The sequence below is a fragment of the Parambassis ranga genome, chromosome 2, assembly GCF_900634625.1.
Source record: "Parambassis ranga chromosome 2, fParRan2.1, whole genome shotgun sequence".
Lineage (NCBI taxonomy): Eukaryota > Metazoa > Chordata > Actinopteri > Ambassidae > Parambassis > Parambassis ranga.
Genome location: NC_041023.1, coordinates 13,238,010 through 13,260,579, shown reverse-complemented (window position 1 = coordinate 13,260,579; position 22,570 = coordinate 13,238,010). Strand labels below are relative to the sequence as shown.

At 40.1% G+C, this 22,570-nt stretch overlaps 1 protein-coding gene across 1 annotated transcript in view; it reads left to right on the top strand.

Annotated features, from left to right (window-relative positions):
- csmd2 (CUB and Sushi multiple domains 2) overlaps positions 1-22,570 on the top strand; it is a 189,896-nt gene that overhangs the window by 47,926 nt on the left and 119,400 nt on the right. The window contains exons 4-5 of the mRNA XM_028432810.1: positions 5,827-6,021; positions 9,646-9,853. Coding sequence (XP_028288611.1) covers positions 5,827-6,021; positions 9,646-9,853 — 403 coding nt within the window. The remainder of the gene's footprint in view (positions 1-5,826; positions 6,022-9,645; positions 9,854-22,570) is intronic.

The window sequence follows — 22,570 nt, the reverse complement described above, 5'->3', positions numbered from 1 at the left end:
AGTCAAATTTAATGCATGGCATGCTGTGGATGATTATTCCAGGTATTGGAGTTCTGGATTTTATAGTTGAAATTTGTGCTATACAGCCCTTATCCTTATTAGGCATGGGACGGTCCCCCCAAAAAATCTGAACCGTTCGGTACATGAGTCTTGGATTATTTAAATATAGGATTAGTACATGCAGTGTTGATGCAGTTACTAACAAAGATCCTACCACAAGTAAAGTGCGGACTTTTTTCTTTTTAATTCTGTGACATATCCTGAATATGTTCAAACAGCTATGCCCTGAAAATGATGACAGAAACTACTGAGCTCTCAATGGAAAAAAAAAAGCAGAGTTCATTTCTGCATTCCTCAGCCTCTTTAACCAGAAGTGATGGGAGTTGCCAGCTTTTGTCCAGCCCATGTGTAGGGAACAGGAGGCATTGATTGAATTGCTGCTTGACAAAGCAGAAACTGCTTATTGAGCTAATGCACCTGTGTGTTGGGATCGATCTTGCAATGTCACTTCCAAATGCATAGCAGGGAGATGTAGAGGAGGGAGCGAGAGAGGCACAGGAAATGGAAAGAGGGAAGAATTTGGTAGAAAAGATGGAAAGAGTGAGGTTAGATATACTGAGATGAATACAACACTGGGTGAAACAATAGCTGCAGAGAACTAAAAAATCTTTCTTTAGAGGACTGAGTTGAAATTGGTAATGTCTGCCATCTCACACTAAAATGTGAGTTACTGAATTGTCATTGTGTCCTGCTTTCTTTTGCTGGAAGCTAATGTAGAGCCAGGTACTGCATAATGTAACCTCTTAATATTGATGACAGTGCAACATCACTGCAACTGTTTATTTCTCACCATCTGTCTCTTGCTTTTTCTCTCTCTATAGTTAACTCACTCTTAATTGAAAATATGAGTCAGTAACTATCCCACACAATTCCATTCTTTGCCCTTTTATTGCTTTGTCTTTGTAAACAAAGATGGGACTTCAACACATTGAAAGAGAAAACCGCTTCTTGTGAGGAAGTCCTGTGAATCAAATCAGGTTTGAAAGAAGCAAATTCCTTGCTATGCATATATTCATTCTGCGCATCTACCTTCCAAGACCTGTGAAACTACATTTCTTGCTGTGTTTTTCTGTCAATCAAGCATCATCTTTTCCTGTTTGACACATGGCAGACAGAGTGATGTTGCATCAACTACATTGAGCCAGGCTCTGTCTCTTTCCAGCTGTTGTCTTTCTGCATGTTTGATTCTATGGCTCATGCATCCCTCCTCCTGTCTTTTTTCTTATCTTGCCTCTCCCTGAAGCTCAGTATAGTGTGCACTATTTGCACATTTTGTGTTTATTTAATTTCAAATGGTCAATGAATCTATACATAACAACCCAAAGGATGCACAGCTGTAACTGCCAAAATGTTCACTTCATCATTCCCTATAAAGCTTCCCACTACAGTGCTACACATCCATGATCTCTTTATTTTGCAATAGAAGATTTGTTAAATTTTCTTGTTTTTGCCATGTGCATGTATATAGCAATTCTATTTTTCTGAGAAAGAGAGAGGTCTTATTGGGATCAAAGTTCATTGCACAGGAGATGAGCTTCCCAGCAGCTTCTTCTTCAGTGTCCTTTGCCCTAGTCAGTAGAGATGAGAGGGGATGAGGAGGAACAGGAAGGAATAAAAGAATGCAAGCAGATGATGTAAGGAGCGGAGGATGTGATAGATGCTCTCACTGTGCGAGTGTGTGTGTCAGCACATGGTTTGTAGGCACTTTGACATATCTATGAGCTTCTGCTGCTGGCCACTGTGTGCTATGGAGAGAGCTGCATTGATGGACGAGGAACATCCTTTGCCGTTTCAGCAGTAGAAGTGGTTAAAGCATCCGGGCCCCAGGGACGGGCCATGTCACAGTCTCCCATCCTAGTGACTTATGGACCTGCCATGAAGAACACCTAAGGGGCTGATGTGGGAGGCTAGGAAGCAGCAGTAGTCCTCGTGATGAAAGAATCCAGATTTACTGGAAGGGACACAGCTTGCTGCTCTAAAACACAAACATTCCTAATGAAGGCTACAAGCTTGTATAAAAATTATAAAATATAATTTGGATGTAGGAAACTATGTGCAGGAAGAAAGAATTTAGGAAGATTAATGTGAAGTCAGTGCACTAACATTTATAAAATCTTGTCACATTATTTATCTCAAGCTCCTTTGTGTTTACATGTTTTTATTACTATTACTCACTCTCCCTCCCAATTTACTACTTTTACCATTTATGTTTTAGCCTGCAGATACAAATGAAATAGATTGTGGTAGTAGTAAACACTGCTGCCTTTGTTTTCTGAATTAGGCTTTGCACTATACATAAGCATCAAAGTCAAAGTTGTTGTAAGTGAGGCATTACCTTTGCATAGTGTTTTAGTTCAATACAAAATTAACACTAAAATACTTCTGTTAAATAACTGTCAACATAGCACAGGGGTTGGTAGGGCACCTTAATGAGTACAATGTAAAGCTGCTGCCTTGATGTGATTAATAAAAAAAAAATGTGGGGAAGAAGAGAATATAGATGGCAGTTTAAAAAAATGTATATATGCCACATCTGTGCTCTGGGCATAGCTCTGTTCTGGGGATTGCTGAGGTGATGACACCATTAGACTTAATTTAATGCCCAAACTAATAACCTGAAATAGAGAATATGATGAGAATATTACATACATGCACACACACACACACACAGTGCATGCATACCCTATATCTCTATCCTCGCTATGATAGTACTGTGCCCTCAATCATTTTTAAGGCAATGAAATCAGTCATCCTGTTTAATTCTCTCTCTGTCTCTCCCACCCACCCAGCTCTGTCTCCTTTTCACTGTTTTCCATACAGGCACATGCACTAACGCTATAATTCACAGTTAGTGAAAAAAAACGTATCTTTTTACAAATCGGTACTCATCATGTTCTTTTTCTTGCTAACCAGAAATGAAGCTTAGAGACATTCTGACTTCTCATAGCAGGAAAAGCACAGGTGTAACTAATAACATTAATGATGGCTTCGTTCCATTTAGGTGTGCCAGTAATCCATGCCAGTAAGCCAGCATGTACAGTATCAAGGCCCTGGCACTGGCACATCGAAATGGAACACAGCCAGTGTTAATGTTGTTAGCTACACTTATCTTTAACAAGTCAAAAATGTTCATTGAAAAAAAAGTTCTCTTGTTTCTGCACCTCACTTTACCCCTTTTGTCTTCCATTTTGTCTGAGCTGACCCGCCCCCCACCTCCTTCAATAAATGGAAGCTTTTCTGACACACATGCTATGTTGATCCAGTCTTACATGGTTATAACCACAGGGAGGAAGCAGTTACCTGCTTGGCAGTAGGGACCCCTGTGGCCATGCCACAGCACTAGAGCTTGGTCCCTGCAGTTGATATGCTAATCAGACAGAGTCCTTGCGTATATGCTAATCTGGTGGTGATGGAAGGGGAAGCTGTAATAAAGTAGCCTTGGTTGGTTAAAATAAAGGCTATGGCACAGTGGAGCCTGAAAGTGACAAGTCAGTTTGTCATTAGAGTATCGGATTAGGCCGGAGGGAGAGCGCCCAAGTTCTAAGCAGGTAGTTTAAAAGGTAAATCAGCACCGAGTCATTTAAAGCATCCTTGGCGTTGTGAGCAGGTGTTCTGCTTTCAACAGTTGATGGAAAACACCTGCTGTGAAATCAGTGATTGTGATGTAGCTAGAAGTAGAAGGTGCAGCTGCAGTCTTCTGCCTTAGGTGAGTCACAGCAGAATTTACTGTTAAGGACCCTCTTATCAAGGTAGGGAAATGTTGTGGATGACCATGATGATTTGATTTGACTGATTAGCTACACTGTTGGCCAACAGTGCTTTTGTGGAATTTCCGAATTGAAACCACTTAAAAAGACTTCTTGATTGAAAATCCATAATAAGCACTGGCACTATTTTACACATTTTAATTAAAGGTAGGGTAGGAGATTTCATTCTGATGCACTTTTTGTTAAATTAGTGTAACTTCTCTTTACAATCCGATAGCAACCGATTAGTTTATAGTTTAGCTATAAAACGCTAAAAACATCAGCCAATCCTACGAGGTGCCCCTGCGCGTATAGTTGGCTGCTCTCTTCCTGCTCTGCGCGCACCAGAGAGGTATGTGCATGATGGCCTTCAAAATCTCCTACCCTACCTTTAAAGTAAGAAATGAATGTGCAGATGGGAGGAATGGCAAAAGACAATTATGTTAATACTTTTATTTACTTACTTACTTACTACTTTTATTATTTATTTTGTAGCAAAACATTGAAGTTCTTGATAACTTTTTTGACATTTGCTATTATTCGGTCTTATAAAAATATCTCCCCCCACATCAGACGATTGGCACTTGGTGTTGTTGAGTCATCATTTTAGGCACCAAATTGCCTTGGTTAGGTTTAAGAAAAGTTGGGTTTAAACTGTTTTGCACAATTGAACTTGTGTTGCATGGCGACGAGTGCAGTTCTGAGTTAGATAGCATCACTCTTTCTCACGGCTTCACAGTCCTGGTTACCTTTGTGAGGAGTACACACACATTTCAAATCAAGCCCATAGAGGTCATTTTTGTTGTGTGATGGCTGGACTGGACACAAACTGTTTGCAGTCTATTTATTTACCAGCCAGTTAATTTCACAGCTCAAGCTCTGCGGAATGCACTGTTGGCTAAAATGATTGATCTGTCCTTGTTGGACCTTGCTGTAAGGATGTTCAAGCTGAGCCCAGACAGGGAAAAAGATGAAAACAAATAAAATGGGTTTTAGGCTTTAAATGATTACAATAGTAGAGTTTTTTTATGTGACATGACTTTATAATAATACAACATTTCTGTTTTTCTCTAAAAAAAAAAGGCAATACAAAGCGTATTGACATATCAGTGTCACAGCTTTATTCATAACTGAATATTTTTTCTTAAAACAAATTAAACGCCTTTTCTTAACTAAATGAGGGACTTGATGTTTTCAAAAGCTCCGCTGCCGAGATGGCAACCTAAGCTGATTGCCTTTTGAAGTGCTTTCCTTTGTGTTACTTTATGAAGCTTGAGACATCTGATGGGATAGCAACGTGAGCGTGCATTGAGTGTGAGGTGCCAGAGAGCTGTGTTGCTGTGTAGGAGCCATTCTGTCCTTACTGGAGATGAGCCCAGTCCCTGTGGAGGGACTGAGTTTCATCCAAAGTCCAGCACATGCTCTGGCCAGGTCCCTTGCTGTGTGGGAGTGTGTGACTGGGACTGTTGGATGAACTGAGTTGGATGAAATACTACGTGTGTGTATGCAATTTTCGGTCATTGCCCTTTTATTCATACTCTTGAGGATTTAACATACAAAATGGACAAAGAACAAACCACCTATGTAATATTGTTGCCACTGGACTATAGGCTTAACTGTTCAAGTCTGTGTCATCAAGGGGAAAGGAGGCTTTTGTCACGTGTGTTTTACAACTGAAGCAAGAGTGTACAGAGACAAGAGATTGGCTGAACTTGATTTACATAATGTCACACAATTAGACAAGGTTCTGTCAATACTAAGCTGACCTATTTGCATGCATGTACATGGTTGCACAAACAAGCAATAATGGTCAACATAGCACCCTGAGCGACTAATCAGAAACATGTGTCGTGTTGTTTTGTTGACTATGTTATGCATTGAGGGACTTTATGGGGTATGTATATAAACATCTTTCTTCATCTTTTTCGGTACCTTTCTGTTATTTTATGGTTCTTTGTCACATGACTCAGACTTAACTGCAACTTGCTTCATTAAATGTTCTTTTCCATCTCTTTCCCAGCTCTGCCTAGCTATACTTGTGGCAATCCTGGACAGCTACTGAACGGCCACCAACAAGGCACCACATTCAATATTGGCGACAAAATTCGCTACAGTTGCAGCCCGGGCTACGTGTTAGAGGGTCACACCACCCTGTCCTGCCTTGCCACTTCAGCTGGTACTGCTGCTTGGGATTTCCCCCTTCCCTACTGCAGAGGTATGTAGAAGCCATGTGAAGGCTGTTTGTGTCTGTCAGTTTGACTTGAAATCATTTGTCTGTCAGTTTGACTTGAAATCATTTGGACTAATATCTGTTGATGATTTTTGCATGCTATTTGTAATTTGCCATTTGTCATAGCAACTGACAAAGATGATCCTAGTGTAACAATGAGATGTGTACAATAGAAACAGTTTTATCTTTCTGTAAACCTTTAGGATTGATCTACCTCTTAAGCTTTTAAGCTTAACCTGCTTTTATTCACCAGTTGATAAAACCCATCCTCCTGTCCACACACACACTTTTATATATTTACACATGCCTCTGCTTGACCTGACAGGGTTTTCTGTGGTTATACTGATATCTTATTTACCATGGCAGGACCTCATGTGTTAGCTCCCAGTCAGGTGCTTGTGCCAGTTGTCCTTCCCTCAGAGTTAGCAAGGACCCCTGCGGCAGCGACACCTGCCAGTGTGTGCTGTGTGACCCAACATGACACAGTTCTTGAAAATAGTTCACTGTAGGCAAAAGTGATGTTTTTGTACATAGTTTTATCAGATTTGCCCTTCTACTAACTGTGATAGATGCACATGTTCAAGACATTTGTGTTTGCATTGTCCATGTATATCCATTTCCTGTCTTGCTTGTTTGTGTGTGTGTATGTGTTCATGTGGCCAATACTTTGTGTCAGTGTGCCTGCTGTGCAAACCACTGAGACACAATGCCATCTGCATCCAGGCCGGGAGTCAGGAAGCCCACATAGGATCACACATGGCTGGGCACCCTGCGCCAGCATTGTCCCCACCCACCTAGTCACATGCAGGCACATGCACATGCCTGCACTCCACAAATACAAGGAAATGATTACATGTGCATTACATAATGTTACTTTATTTTAGTTTTAATAACATAGCATAATTAATAGCCTTTCTCCATAATCAGCTAACAACTGCTGCCAAAAATGAGCACCTGTATTCACTTCCCCGATACCCACAAAGACAGGGAGAAGAAAAAAAAAATACTGCTCAGGCACTCAAGGGTGTGATTATGCCACCTTTCAGCAGAAATTACATGCCAACAAGTTTTTAGAAACTGGCAATTTCCCCCTGTGATTAATTGAGGTCTCTCAGTGCCACATAAAAGTCATTGTGTACACCTGGGTGCTCCTTCATAATGCATAAGTGTATTGTTAATGTCACTCCAATTATAGAACCTGCCCATATGTGCAAGAGCAGATCTCGCACTGTACTTTGGGACTACACAGAACATTTTGGCATGGTCGCCTTTCTGGAGTGCATACGTGCCAGCAATGTCGGGCCAAAGATGATAGCCACTGATAGCACGGATAATGTTTTATATTCCCTGTCTTAATGCTCATCTATCTTTTTCTAAGCTACACTCTAAAATGACTATATCCCTAATTATATGACAACAGTTTGTGATCAGTGTTACTCAGTTTTCTCACCCCAGTCTGCTTAGACTTCACTGTCATTCTCTGCTCTTTCAGTATACGTCCCCTTTTGGATGTTGCATATCTTTCTAGACAATGGCTTGCTACTGACAAGTTCTAAATGTCACTGCATGCTGCACTCACACACTGTTTGTCTTGTGTGTGTCGGCATGGTTTACATTTCTTGTTAGTAACCTGGTTTCTCTTGTGTTTTGTCACATATTCCCAAATGTGTAAATGTAAATGTTTGCTGTATGAAACATGCATTGACTGCATAGATGCTTTATTAAACAGTATGTTTTTATAGCCTGCATACCCCTGCTTCCCAATATGGTTGCCAGGCTACTACGCCAAAGGAATTGAAGCAGCTGCTTACTTTATGGAAAACCATGACATCCTAAGTGACAGCTTGAAAGTATGTACTGTTCAACCGTGGGAAGCAGTCCGACGTCCACAATTGACTGAGGAAAAAATTGCATACATTTCTGCACACCTCACATTTTAAACAAATTTTTGTTTTTTTGGATGTTATCGCCAGTTTTAGCTCCATTTTGTACAGCACTTGCATTGGTCTGTGGCATCCACAAAATGCACAGTGAGTGACGGGGAGAGTCAAGGTGAAGGGAGAGACTTAGGAGTTGGAGACTTCCCTTCAAGTGTGAAAAAACAGTCTTGTGTGGAATATCAATGGACCTCAGCATCCTTTTTCTGTCTGCATCCTACTTCCTGTCACTCCCTCTGCAACAATCACCTGTCACCTCTCTCGCCATCTCTTTCTCTCTCTCTTCATTGTCCACTCTCCCTCAGCACTTTTCTCTCACCTAGCCTCGCATGTCACCTGTCATCCTCTTCATTCCCTTCTTCTCGCCCTTCTGTCGTGGTTTCCCTCCTATTGAAGTTCACACCTCACAGGTTTCCGCTCGTCCGTACACTCCCTTGCCCTCCCCCAGGGAGGTTGCCTTGGTGACAGGTAGGATGGATGATAGACGGGGCCCGACGCTTCTGAGGTCCTCCTCAACACAACATACAGCTGGCCGCCCAATATAATGAATCCCAGACCGCCTTGATGCAGTTACATTCATAGACAGACACACACCTCCACATAAAAATAACAACGTGGAAGTGTTGTTCAAAACTTCTTTTGATGGGTCCCCTCTATTCACTTACACTGTATTGTATATTACTATGCTTATAGTTTTAATACACATCAGTAAAAAGGAATGTACATCATAATTATTTATATTAAAACAAAATTTTAAGGTAGGAATCAAATTGTCTTATTTGCTGTTCTCAATGAATTTATTGTTATGATGACTTGATTATGCTGATGTAATTACCAGTGTTAAGTCAACACAGCTCATCATAACTCTATCTAAATCAGGAACTCTCATGAAACCATGCATTTATTTAGGTGATGCATAATGTATTGTTCGAAGCTTTAATGAACATATCAGAAACTGGCCAGGGGAATTATCTTGGCAACACATTAAATGTGTCCTTTATTATTTAATGGTCTCCTTAAAGCGATCTTGAGTTGAGAAGAATTGCTTTGATTTACACAAATCTGAATTAATCAGAATTTAATCACTTCCCTCCACATTGCATTAGGTTGCATCATGCATCCTACCCTGTTTCCTGCTGACTATATAAGCACTGTAGGGCAGTTTTGAAAACCTATTGACTGCTCTCTCATTGGCCTGCGGCAAAAATTGCAGACAAAGGAACAATATGCTGTAACTCTGCACATTTTCATGCTTGTAAAATTGAAAATATGCAGTTTGGCTCCTTGGCCAAAAAACAAAAACATATATAAATATAAATTTTACACAGGTGTGTGGCAACATGACTAATTTTGACTAATGTAAGGCTTATGTAGGTTACTGAATCGTAGTATCCATGTCATAAGTGATGCTATAATTGAATATCAGCACTGTCATCTGGTATTTTTCAAAGATAATTAGTCTCTTTATGTTAATTTTATCTAATTAGAAGTGTTTATTTTTTTATTTTAAGCATTGAAATGAAAAAAAGTATAATATTATTTCATAATCAATCTGTTTTTTTACAGTCTGATTTAATGAAGCTATTCTCTTCTATTGTGATGTGTCTGTGATTATCTTGTGAGCATCCTTCTCTTATTAAGTCTTTTGTGACTTTCTCTTTCTTCCCTGCAGCGGATGATGGATGCGGAGGGACACTGCGAGGCCAGAGCGGGGTGATCACCACTCCCAATTACCCAGCTGAGTATAACAACAATGCTGACTGCACCTGGACTGTGCTGGCTGAGCCAGGAGACACCATCTCCCTGGTTTTCTCTGACTTTCAGCTGGAGGATGACTATGACCTGCTGGAAGTCAGCGGCACTGAGGGTTCTTCACAGTGGTGAGTAGTCAGCCTCTAGCATTTTTACTTGAGAACTGTGCAAGCAATAGAGAAGGAAGGTGGGAAGGAGGGACTCCAGCAACCCCCTTTTCAGATGAAGAAATGAGATGGGTCTGTAGGTCCAGTAGAAATGGATTGTATTGCTCCCATAAGTATTACTGGTTGTATTTTGACAGACACAATCATTTCTGATTGATGGAATGTAAGCAATTTCCCCCTGGGATTAATAAAGTATTTCTAAATCTGATCATTTGGCAGGCAGCTTTTAGCTTTCATTTTATAAACATTGCTTGGGTTGTATCCAGTGGTTGTGGTTTTAAAGTGTAATTTGAACACTCAATCTTGGTCACACTCTCAATCATTCTCTCAATTACTCATTCTCACACAAACACACATGCTCAGCTCTAATGATGAAGAGGTAGGATATCCTGGCGTCAGTGTGGGTCTCTCACCATCTGTGGCAGCTCCTCCTCTCTCTGACAACTCTCTCAGCTCAGGAAGTAATTAGTGAGCTCGATTACCACCTTCACGTCGTATAGTGTTGTTTCACCCACACTTATGTAAACACTGTTGAGTCCTTATGGGCATAAATGGACATGTACACATACGTATTCACACTTTCATTCACACTACCATATATTTGTGATGGCACATTCAGAACCTGTGCAAATAGATGTGTTCTTTTGCATACTCTGTGCCACTCCCTCTCTCCCTTACCACACAAGAGTATGTAAATGTAATGTTAGCATACAAATGTGCATGAGTTACATACAGGTGGATGGATTCACTTTGTATACATGAGGAAAATCCACAGCGCTACCTTTTGTCCTTTGGTGAAATATAAAAAATGCAGGTTTAGTTTCAGGATCATGTAGGAGACTGTTCAGATAAACAAAAGAATACTTTGAAGGTACAGCCACAGGCTGTTGGCAGGAAGGGACAAGGGGTAGCACTGGCTGGGCTGTTAAACACTTGAGACATAGTCGGAGAGAAGAGAAAGAGGGATAGAAGACTGTTGATAAAGGAAACTGGTTCAGAAAGAATACATGAGAAGTCGTCTTAGAGTGAGATGGCCCCTGGAAACTTCATGTCAGTTTCACTCATTCGCTTGGTAGTTAAGCAAAAACACTTCCAGAGAAGAACTTGATTGACTCTAAGCGGTCTTAAAGCTGAGAATTCTGCCTTGTAGCCTGATATTGAAGTCTCTTTGAATCTCTGCTTGGCCAATAGAGAGTTGATTGCAGACTCCCACAGATGGCAGCCTGACTGTGCTTCTTTTCACATTTTACGATGTCATCAGCTTCCTGTCCCACACTTTGATTTGCTCTCTGTTGTCATGTGGGGCTCCCAAATCTCTACCGAGTGTGTCATCTTTGTGGTGATTGTTGCCAGAGGTGCCTATGGTACTGCACCTGCGGCATGGCTGTACTGTCTCAAAGAGGTGTGAAGGCGTCTGAAGTAAGTGACTAGAAAGGAAAAAGAAGGGCTATTGGCAAGCGATGTGCAGCGCAAGTCACAGTTGATCATGCACATTGCAAGGAAAAAGCTGCACAGGGGAGAGAGGACATGGTGCAGACATGCTGGCTTGTCTTAGTCGTTTCAGTTTTTTCAACTCATGCTGGCTTGTCACATACCACTGGCTTCAGAAGTCTTTGAGTTCTTGTCCTAGAACTTGAAAACTCCCTAGTGTATTTTCAACACAATGAGCTACAGTTTGCCTACCTCTGTATCCATGATTTTTTTGAATGAGCTGGCTGGATAAGGATACACAAAAGAGCATGGGTCAACAGTATGAATAAGCAGACACTGGTGTCAATATATGGAGCAGAGGGCAGGACCTGTGGATTGGAGGATGGACGTGGAGAGCAGAGATGAGTGGATGGATTACAGCTTCCCATCTTGTGGCCTATTAAAGAGGTTAAGTTTAGATGATGGTACTGACCTAATGCTTGCATTCTCTTAGTGCATAGATCAGTAAACCCTCTACTCAGTTGTGCTCACTTTTTTCTTGACCATATAGTTGTTTGGCTGTGATTTAACTACACTGGTGTGTTCAGTGATGCATTATGTTTAAGTTTAAATAGCTGCCTCTAGTAGCTGTGAATTTGCTCTTGAAGTTGATAGTACAGAGACAAATTAGGCAATCTGTTAAGATTCTTATTTTTTCCCATTCATTATGATTTTAGGATTTGTCAAGAATGGTTGTATAATATGATTGCTTTTGAGTATTGGCATCTTACCATCCCACTGGCTGCTTGATTCCAAATGTTGTGAATGCAGGCACTGACATGATTGATGCATGACAGATAGGTTGCTCTGTCCAACAAGAGCACAGGGGTTGGCGATCAGGGTTGAAACCATGGTTTTCCAATCGATCCACAACACCTGAAATGAAAGCAGGTCAAGTTTGCACGCTGTCCATTCCCTTATTGTGTATGTGTGCCTATATGTGTGCTTTGAAGGTTGAGATGGAACAAGAAAAAACACCATCAATCACTATCGAGGACATCACCCGCTTGAATATGTGAATTTCATCTTGCTCACCTACAGTCTTGTTCACCGTGGTATCCAGTGCTTTGATTGGCGGCCCTGCAGTGTTAGCATTCTGAAAAGGCAGACGGAAAAGACAGCCCAGAAGACGGATCTCAGGAGCAGAGATGTGCATGTGGATTGAATGTGGCAGTGGGAAAGGCTGGTGTAAATGGCAAGTGAAATCTGCCTCCACTCGGCAGTGCCCTGACAGGACTTCTTCAGTGTTGCTTGCCCAGGGGAACACATTACTCTGCCATTACACTGTTTGCATCCACATTGATTTTCTTCCCCATCACCATCCACTTGAGGCAATGTAAATAACGCCTGACGCTCACCAATTGCCAAATCCTCATTCTCCTGCTTGCTTCTAAGTGGAACTCACAGCTATTTGACTTGTAATTTTCTTGGGTGCTCAATTGTTTTTCAGAGCACTGTAATACATTTTCATCTACCAGCAGTGCTCCCTTGAGATGTTGTAAGCAACTCCCACAGCACCTTCGATATTGTAAATAGACAGTATAAAGGGCCTGAATCTGTACATGAAAGAAGTCTGAATATTGGAATTATTCCCTTGGTTCCACAAGAAAATGGCATTCTTTTGGGAAAAACTGGCAGTTAAATGATTGCACCATTTTATAGAACAGGTTCCTAAACAATCTTGGTAACTTGCAAACTCTTTTTCCCATGAGGGCTTGTTTGTTAATGCATCCACCTGACAACCAACAGCTCTCTTGGTAAATGCAACTTTTCCTTTTCTTTCTAGTAGGAGATCTGAGAGCCCAGTGAGTTGTATCCCCCTAGGAAGCCACCTCCTTTTTAACCCTATACCCTTTGGACTTAAGACACTGACATTTAGTGAGCATATGGATTATTCCTGCAGTGCTGATATGTGTCATCTTGTCCCAAACTGGGGATGGAGCACGTTGTGTGCGTGTACAACTGAGGCAGAAAGAGATAAAGAGTTGTTGGAGAAGAGTACAGAACACTGGATACATATATTGATTGGCTGTGCGGTTGACTCACCCGAGAGCAAGCGAATGGTCTTCCGAACAACTTTTTAAGTCCAGGGGCTGTTTTCTTTAGTTTCCGATGGGATTTAGTGAAATATGAGTATATTTCTTTTCTTTTTTGTGGAGATAAATGCTTCAACTTTTGTTTTTATGTTTTTAAAGACACTGTAAAAGTTTTTTCTTTTTTTTCTCCCATGCCAAGGCTCATGAGATTCAAGTCTGGGTTTACTGCTCCACAAATTCAGCTATAATTTCCCTTAGATGATCCACTTCTGGATTTGTCTGTGTGTAGCCAAACAATAATCACTGTGTGTATGTTTACGCTAGTATGCAAATGCCTTGTGTGCATGCCAACTGCTGTTCACCATGGGGGTGAATGCATTCGTCCCTCACGCTCTCCCGGTGGGACCCCACAGCAGTGTCTGTCATGTCAAGCTATTGGCTGCCAGATAGTACTTTCCTGTTATAAAACGGTCAAAAATGAGACTGTGTGTAGAAGTGAATGATTGTGATGCCTATTATGTGGCCGTTGTTTGCCTGACAGCAGAGGAATAGAGTGTGATCCCCATTTCTCTACATGAAAATGTAATTTAATGTACATTTGGGTATTAAAGCAGTGATCCTCAGCATGTGAATTCAGGATATTTGCAGTGTATACAGTGGTATTTTGCATTGATGTGTTTAATTGATGCTGTGTGATGGTGGAGTGGGCGTACATTCTCTCTGTGAATGTTGAATGCATTTTATCAATTTCTTATGCTGCGGCCTGTTTCTCACAACACAGACCGTTGGAGTAAAAAAAGCGTTTTGCTTTGGAGCTTTAACCGTAATTCACCACAACATCACCAGTTTGGTCACGTCACTCTGACATTTTTTTTTCCTTCTATCTGTCTCTCTCTCTGTCTTTTTCACTCAGTCTCTCTCTCCTCCTGCTCTGTGGGTATCATAAAACATCCATGTGGATAGTTTGGTCTCATTGTCTAATGAAAGTCTATAGACTATAGTGTAGAGTATAGACTTTCATTATACGTTCCACAGCTATTTATTGTAAGTGGTCTTGCATCATAAAACACATGCAAAAATAAACTAAAGGATAATCAGTAGCATGTGTCCCCTCAGTGAAGTTTTCCAGAATTGAGAGTTTGAGAGACAGGTCAAGGTATCCGTGCAGTGCATGTCAGAGGATTTGCTTTTGATTTGTGCATTCACAAACACCGGTTAGTGTTGAAAAGGGAATACTGTGCATATCTAAAAGACCACAACTATACATTTCTGAACTTCACAATGGAGAAAGCTCATGCAGAGATAAACATTGGCTGGGACAGTGTCTCACAGCTGATGTGAAGGATGGTAATGATGCCCTGACGGATGTCAAGGATCCCTATGTAAAATACAATAAAAAAAGAAAAAAGCCCTGAGATCCTGCTGTGGGGTTATATATACCAGCTTTTCATGCCCTCTTATGTAGCTGCCTCTACATCTGTCTTGTTTTTTTTTTTTTTTTTTCCAATATCAGGCAATGCAAAGGGGAGTATCCCTCTTGAACGACGACATGGTCCACTGAGGACATATGTGGACACCACAGATATGTTAATGTTCTTGTTATACCACTCTTAGATGAGATGAAGCAAATTGGTGGGCACTCTGATGATAAAATTCAGATCACACAGCATTTTTTTTTTTCCATTCTGGGTTTTTAGCTGTAGTTCTCCCTCAAAATCTTTTTGTTTGAGAAATTTATTAGCAGCAGCACTTGGTTGAAGACTCAATCTGCAATGTGCCATCGATCAAAACAGCATTTATGATGAACTTTGCGCTACCCGCCAAGAAATTCTCTAGTGGAACATTATCTCCAGCACCTGGCGCCATGTTGCAGATTGGCTCTTTCATTCTCCCACTTTGTGACATTGCTAAAAACTGGAGACGAAAAGGGTTTTTTGAACGGAGAGAGCAATATTCATAACAATGGGCCAAGCTTGATCGTGCAACATATTTAACCTTCTTGTCTTAGGTAAGGCCTTGACAGTTCAGGTGTATTGTCAAAATTGCACTATACCAAATGGGAAGACATTCTATTTTTGATGATTTTGCAGTATATTGTTAATTGTCATCTGTGTTGTGTAGAAACAGCAGGTGCAGTAATTTACTAGGCAATATTTAGTCTAACCTACAAACCAGCTCCCCTCAGGCAGGCAACCTCAATAGCAGTGTGTCTGTGTAAGCATGTCAAGCCATGTGTTACCTCACCCCTAGTGACATCAGAGAACACACAGAGGTCGAAGGTAATGGGCTAGTTCAGTGTGTCCTGACTGGATGTCTTTTTACTTGTTTTTACCCAGCATTGCACCATTGGGATGCCGTTTGTTGCTTTTAACAGTCTCACAGATGCACTAATGGCTTATGGTTTGTACACAGAGACAAATTTTAAGTTATGTACATTGGCACCTTGGGCCTGAAAATGGATTGGAGACTTTTTTGTGAGGACATAATTTTAGTTAAGTTATTTCCCTATGTTCATATTTCAGTAGCTACTGTGCTGTGGTGCATTTGTGACAATAACAAAATATATTTGTGAATAATCCTCTTACCCAAGTGTTTTGACTGTTTTTCTTTTTATCTGTAATCCCTCAAAACTCATGTTTATCCTCTTTACTTAGCAGTGTTGTCAAACTTCCTACTCTACTTACTAATAATTTTATTATTTTTTTTTTTAGAAGAGACAGACAATCAGTGAAGTTAAAACCACAATTAATCTCTTGTTTTCTGTCTTTAATCATCTGCCACTGGAGAAAATATGTGTTATACATTAATGTTCCACAACATCATCTGACAGCTTGCTTTGATCCCTTAAATAATTTCCTGGGTCATGTGCCGATATTCTAAAGATGGCAAAGTGTACTTCTGAGGCTTTTTGTCATAGTGCATTCAAATGAGAATATTGGCTTTATGGAAATTGATTTCTATTGATCAACATTATTGTTTTCTGACTGACTTATGTTTGTTTGTTTGTTGATTTCCCACTCAGAGAGTGTGAATGGGGTGGCATACTAGCTCACAGAACTGTGAGGTACATCACACTATTTGGTTAATCAATCACAGTAATTAGCCCAGATAGGGAAAGGGAGGTACAAGAGGAGAGAGGCTTAGAAAGAAAGCAACATATGAAATCAATTGGCCAAATAAATGTGCTCAATGATCTGTGTTAGAGGACATTGGGTATGGCAACTAAATTGTAAAAGCAGGGCATTCAGGATGAATATAGAAAAACTTTTAATGCAAAGTCATTTTGTGTGATACACTTATAAAGTTCTAGTTGTACTGTCCAACAGGTACTTTACAGTAGTTCGGTGTTTAGTGTGCGACTGTCCTGAAATGGAATTCTACGTTGGAAGAATAATTGACTGAGAAAAATGGGAATCATTTTCCCTAAAAACATTTCCACAAATGTAAATTAAGTCCGTGGCAAAAGAACTTTTGGGTTGAACCTTTGTTTGCAGTGTGACTATGCTGCAGTAACAGCAGAACATCAAGTCCCTGAGCATCCCCTGTGTGGACGGAGATGTCAGTGTCTGATCTGGGTCACTGCTCAACAACAGCACATCCTCTCTCTGTCTCTAATCTACCCTCCTCACAAATGCAAAAATATCAAAACACATGCACAACCATGTACGTAGCCTTTGCTTTGAAAAACTAGCCTTCTTGACAAGTCATTTAAAATGACAGCATCAGCCAGGGGTGCGAATTCATCTTCTTTCCAATGCAAATCAACTTGCTTTTGTTGGATCAAGCGCCATTGTGTTGATACTAGTGAAGAGTTCTGTTTACAGAAAATGGCACTTATTTAAAATCCTAAAACAATTGAAACATCTAAAAATAGTGGGGCTGACTAAAAATGGCAAACTCTAAACTACACAGGGGCTTAGGAGTTTGCCTTTCTGACCTTTGAGAGTATATCATTAAACTAGTCAAAGTCATTTTCTACAAACTTTAAAACTCATGTCATTCATAAAATATTCCTATATTTTAAGGTTGGAAGGCTCACGTTTGAGGCTAGTAATGAAAGAAGAAAAGAGGGATCAGGAGAGGAAAATAGGGGAACCTGCAAGGTGAAATAAAGCAAGGACGTGCTCAGCGGTTCAGAGTGTAATATATCTTAATCTTCTTTGGGACAGCAGGACAGGCTGGCCTTTGTGTGTATGTGGGAGTTTGTACAGTCAGTATGTATTCACTTCCCCTTTGGATCTACTGCAAATGTGTTTGTGTGTGTGTGTGGGGCGATGAAATCCCCCTCCTCTTCCCATTCATCAGACAGAGGCTGTCTTTTCTGTATGAGATGACACTAGGCCAACCTGAATATATTTACAGAGGAACCTTTATGAACTCTGCTGAACGTGCCTTGACCGGCAATTACGAGCTGCACGGCAGCGTGCCACCATAAAAAGTCTTCTCAACTGCATCAATAAATGTGGGGAGGCAAAGGGTGACAGGCAATGTCGGAATTCACTATAAGAAAGCCTAAGCAGCAATGTTTAGCCTTTAGATGAGAAGTCAGTGCCATGATTCATATGTTTATTTGTCAAGTTTGTATGCCATATTATATAAATATAATAATTGCATTGGGTGTATTTTATTTACTATAAAAATATGACAATGACTGCAAAATGTAAGGTAACAAGTTATTACAATATAATTACAAGATTTTTTTAATGCAACATAATAAAATTGATTCTTATTGTTATGTTATATTGTCAGTATGATACATGTTGTTGTTTTAGTATACTCATTGCATGGCATTTCCTCTTCTTCAGGGGTTAATTCTAAGCTAAAGTGATAAAGTGGTTATGTGATCCATTAGATCCCCCCCACACCCCCTCCTGTAAGTGGGTTTTTGCTTGGTAGAGATTTTCGGAGAGTGCCAGAGAGGTGTCAGCATGATATTGATCCCACAGCACTGCAATCTTTCTTAATCCCACTTTCCCCACAGACAGAACGAAACAGAAGCAAAGACGGAGAGACAGGCAAAAAAGTTTTATCATGACAAAAGCTTGAATGTAATGCATCTGTTTTTTGGCAGGTACACTTTTAACATTTTTTTTTTGTCCAAAAATTGTCATAAAATTCTGAGGTTATTCTTCTCTGGATCAAACCGAATAGCTTCGGGTTGGCATTTGAATGCTGCAATTAATGAGTAGACACACGCATGCATTCACACAGACATAAATGCCAAGCATGGAGTTTATTCAAGCTTTTAGATTCACTCCTCTACCGTACACCTCACTACTGACTTTGCCCCCTTCTGTCTTTTTTTAACCTGAGGCAGCTTGCTTACCACCCTTCCTGTTTTTTAATTAGATGGTCTGATTAGAGAACATTGATGAGGTATGGGCGGGGTGCAAAGAGAGGGGAAAAAAATAATTAAAACAGGGATTAGTCTGGTCTGCGCGTGCAGACAGAATTAACGGCTAGTGCCGCCTGGCTCTATCAATTGAGATCAGTGTTGCTAATATCACTGTGTTATTAGCTGCACTATCCTCCCCAACTGTGTGATAACGGAGGATTACGGAAGGTGCTGTGGCCAGTGAACCAGGAAAAAACAGTGTGATTTGCCTTAGCATGGCTAATTAGTGCGCTGTTTGCATGCACGATATGGATCAGGGATAAAGCTGATCCTTTGACAGAGGGCCAGCTATCAAGGCTATATTGCAGCTCAGTACAAAATACATGCATGTATGTTGTTGCCTTATACATATGCTTAAACAAACAATACTGTCAATTTGTGATCTGGTCTGGTCATATCTGCAGGCTGCATCCAAACAATGACCTGTAGAGATGTTTCCCTCTGTTAGTTTACATTGTTGGTAAAATGTCGTGTTAATTGTGCTTGCTAATGTCCCCGGGGTGTAGAATAATGGAGCGTCTTTGTTTGATCCATTGGTTTGTTAAGTGCAAGTGAGTAGCATGCAGCTTGCAGTTTGTTGTCAGATATTGGACTCTCTATTGTTTTACGACTAAATCAGAATGTGCATCTATTTTCGAATTCCTCTTAATGCTGTGCTGCTGTTTTCAACTCTTCTTCACTTTGGTCTTATCTTGTGCATGTACAGCTGTCTATCTGAGTGCACGTAATGATTGACACCAATAACTGTTTAATAAGCAAACACTAAGGACTACAGGAGGCCCACAATATATTGTATGTAGGACAATGAAATATTATTGGCTGATTTCTGTTGTTACGAAATGGCTGTTGTGTAACTACAGGGTCAGCATAAATTGGAGTTGGTGTTTTGCAATTAGCCCCCCATAATGTCAGTGAACTTAGCTTTAAGGAAATTACCTACAGTATGGGGAGAAACCTTTTGATTAATTTGCATGGTTATATAATATCTTATTAAAAAATGAGTTGTGAACTGAAATGCACATTCCCTCAATTTAAAAATATAGTGTTTAATTTGAAAAATGTGTCCCTAGATAACCTTTGACTCAGAAAGCGGTTGTTTCTTGCTCTGTTTCATCTGTGTTGCCTTTGCCTTTGCTTGATAGTGGAAGTAGAGCTTTAACTTTGAAGAGTATTTTTATATGTTTTGTCAGAGGTGAAGAAAATGCATTTTTACCCACCACCATTTGTCATAAATAGCAACCATTAGAGCAAGGCACACAATAGTGTTGCTCTGGGAGTATCACACCTTTTCCTCTCTTGGCATGACAGCAATGGGAAGGCAATGAGGAGCTAACAATATACACAGCCACAATACAGTTAATTCTCCAGTACTGTAACATCCTTTATAATTATTTTCCTTACTATTATCTACTATTCTTATAATTACTGGTATTATTTAGCAAGACCTTTTAGTCTTTTCCAGATGACTATAGCAAATGTATGCTGATTTTTGGTTTCTACAGTTGTGACATGCTTTTCCCTCAGATATTTTATCTTCCCTTCATCTAACAGGTTCTGTATATTTATCATTTTATTTCACTTTAATTGTTTGATTATAGGCAGATCATGCTTAACCATTTATATGGGATAACTTCTTCAGTGGCATTACCCAGCTGCATATAGCTTATAAAGGAAAAAGTACAAGTTACATTAGGTGATACATTCTATTTACAGTACACTGAAATAGCCTAAAAGGTTGTTGGCAATTTTATTCTGTCACTTGCCATTTTTTCCTCTTCTCCCCTCTGTGCCATGTTCTTCGTTCCAACCCATGGCCTGGTCAGGGCTCAGAAAGCCCTGCAGCAGATTAGCTCTGGCTTTAGCTGTGGTCCCAACATCAAAGGTGCAGGAAGAGGAGGGGGGGGGAACTACAGAGAAGCAGAGACACTAGACAGCAAACACTGGCACCAATATGGAAAAGGTGAGGGGAGGACGTGGAACATGGCTGAGCAAGGGATGTGGAGGATGAAGGGCCACGGAAACAGCAGGGCAGCTGAAACCGAAAGAGAAAGTGAATAAATCAGCACAGGCTATACACTTTAGACCAAGGTGTTAGTGCTGCTACATTTCATTTCTTATTTTAAATTGTGGCCAGATTGGAGCCCGATTGGATTGATTTTCTTCATGTAACAGCAGCATTTGCTAATTAGACATGATCCAACGAATTATGCTGGTAAACAAGAGCACATAGTAATCATGATAAATCATTATCATAGGTATTTTTTTTAATGGTGCTGACAACATACTTGTCATTGTAAAGGTGTATGACCCCTACACAGTGACAATGTAAATCCTTTAAAATCCAACTTAATCTTAAGAAAGAGTAAATGGTTCTTCAATATGCAAGAGAGGAAAAAAAGCACATGGTTTTTACATGTTCTGTCTTAAGTAGTTATTAGCCTTGTAATGGCTCATAAGCTGTTTCAGATACACTGTGTTTTTTTCAAGGAAGAAAATACTTCTGCATTGATTAATCGTCACTGGATACAGGTCGTGGATGATACTCACTCATAGCATTCATCCTTCCCTGAGGCAGCCCTCTCTCTGCCAACCAGCCGTGTATTCACAGAAGTGGTGAATTTGAGGCTAATTATCAAACGCACACTGCTGCTGCTTTGTGGCAGATCCCAGGATAGAGGAAGTGTTAACATAAACTCGCACGCATACATGCACCCCTGCCCACACAGTGATAAATTTGAAGAGGAATGATATTTGGGTCCTCATGGGCAGGCCATGAAAGTCACACACAATTTCTTTACCTGTAGTTAATAAAGTCCAGTGGGATTTGTTGATGTGTTTGTTTTTTTGTATACAAGAAGAAAGAAAGCTTATGTTCACAGTCTTGTCTGTTACACATATATTTTCACCTCACTAACAGGCATTTCATTACAGACAAAATTTAGAGTCAAACTAAATTCCCCCAAATTGGCACTGGCATGTGAATATTATTGATTTATTTTTAACTTGCGACCACAAAACAAGTCTGTGCTCTTATAATGCCACACTTGTCGATGTTGGTTAATGATCTGCTTCGGGTATTACTTCTGGGTAGTCATGTCATTTTGAGATGGAACATTGATCTTTGACAATGTTTTGCTTAAAATGATAAAATGCCTTTTGATTACCTTGCTTAAAACAAACTGGTTGGCATTGTCAAATATATGGCTTGTTTACAAAGGCAAAGACATACCTTGTTCCCAGTTTGACATCTTCACAATATTGATCAAAATATAAGACATTTCTAGAAGATTCCCTTCAGACATGTTCAAAGACATTTAAAAATACTCACTTTGACTGATTGTGTTCGATGTTTTGTTTTTTCCATGTTTAATTGCCCTGTTAGAAATTCTTAAAATGGCATCTCTGCTTCATCATAATCTGGAAATATTAGCTTAATAGAACAGTTGTAATACCGTATGTCCTGATCACTCACAAAGCATTGTATTTCAGTCAAGAAAATCAGAAAACCATCTTCAAACTAAAGAGTTTTAATTCATTTTGTACCTAAATTTGGAGGTAAATAGTAGAATGAGACTAATAGTTTAAATAATCAGCCCAGTAGAGGTTGTGAATGAATACACAACCAATTCGGAATACACTAAATTAAAGGTAGATAGAGTTAGTTAATAAGTTAATAAGGTTGAATTATGCTCAATTATAGCTAGCCACAGCTGTACCTCAGGGCTTAGCTTACTCTGAGTGACTGTGTGAATCCATTCATTCTGTCTGTCAGAAAAA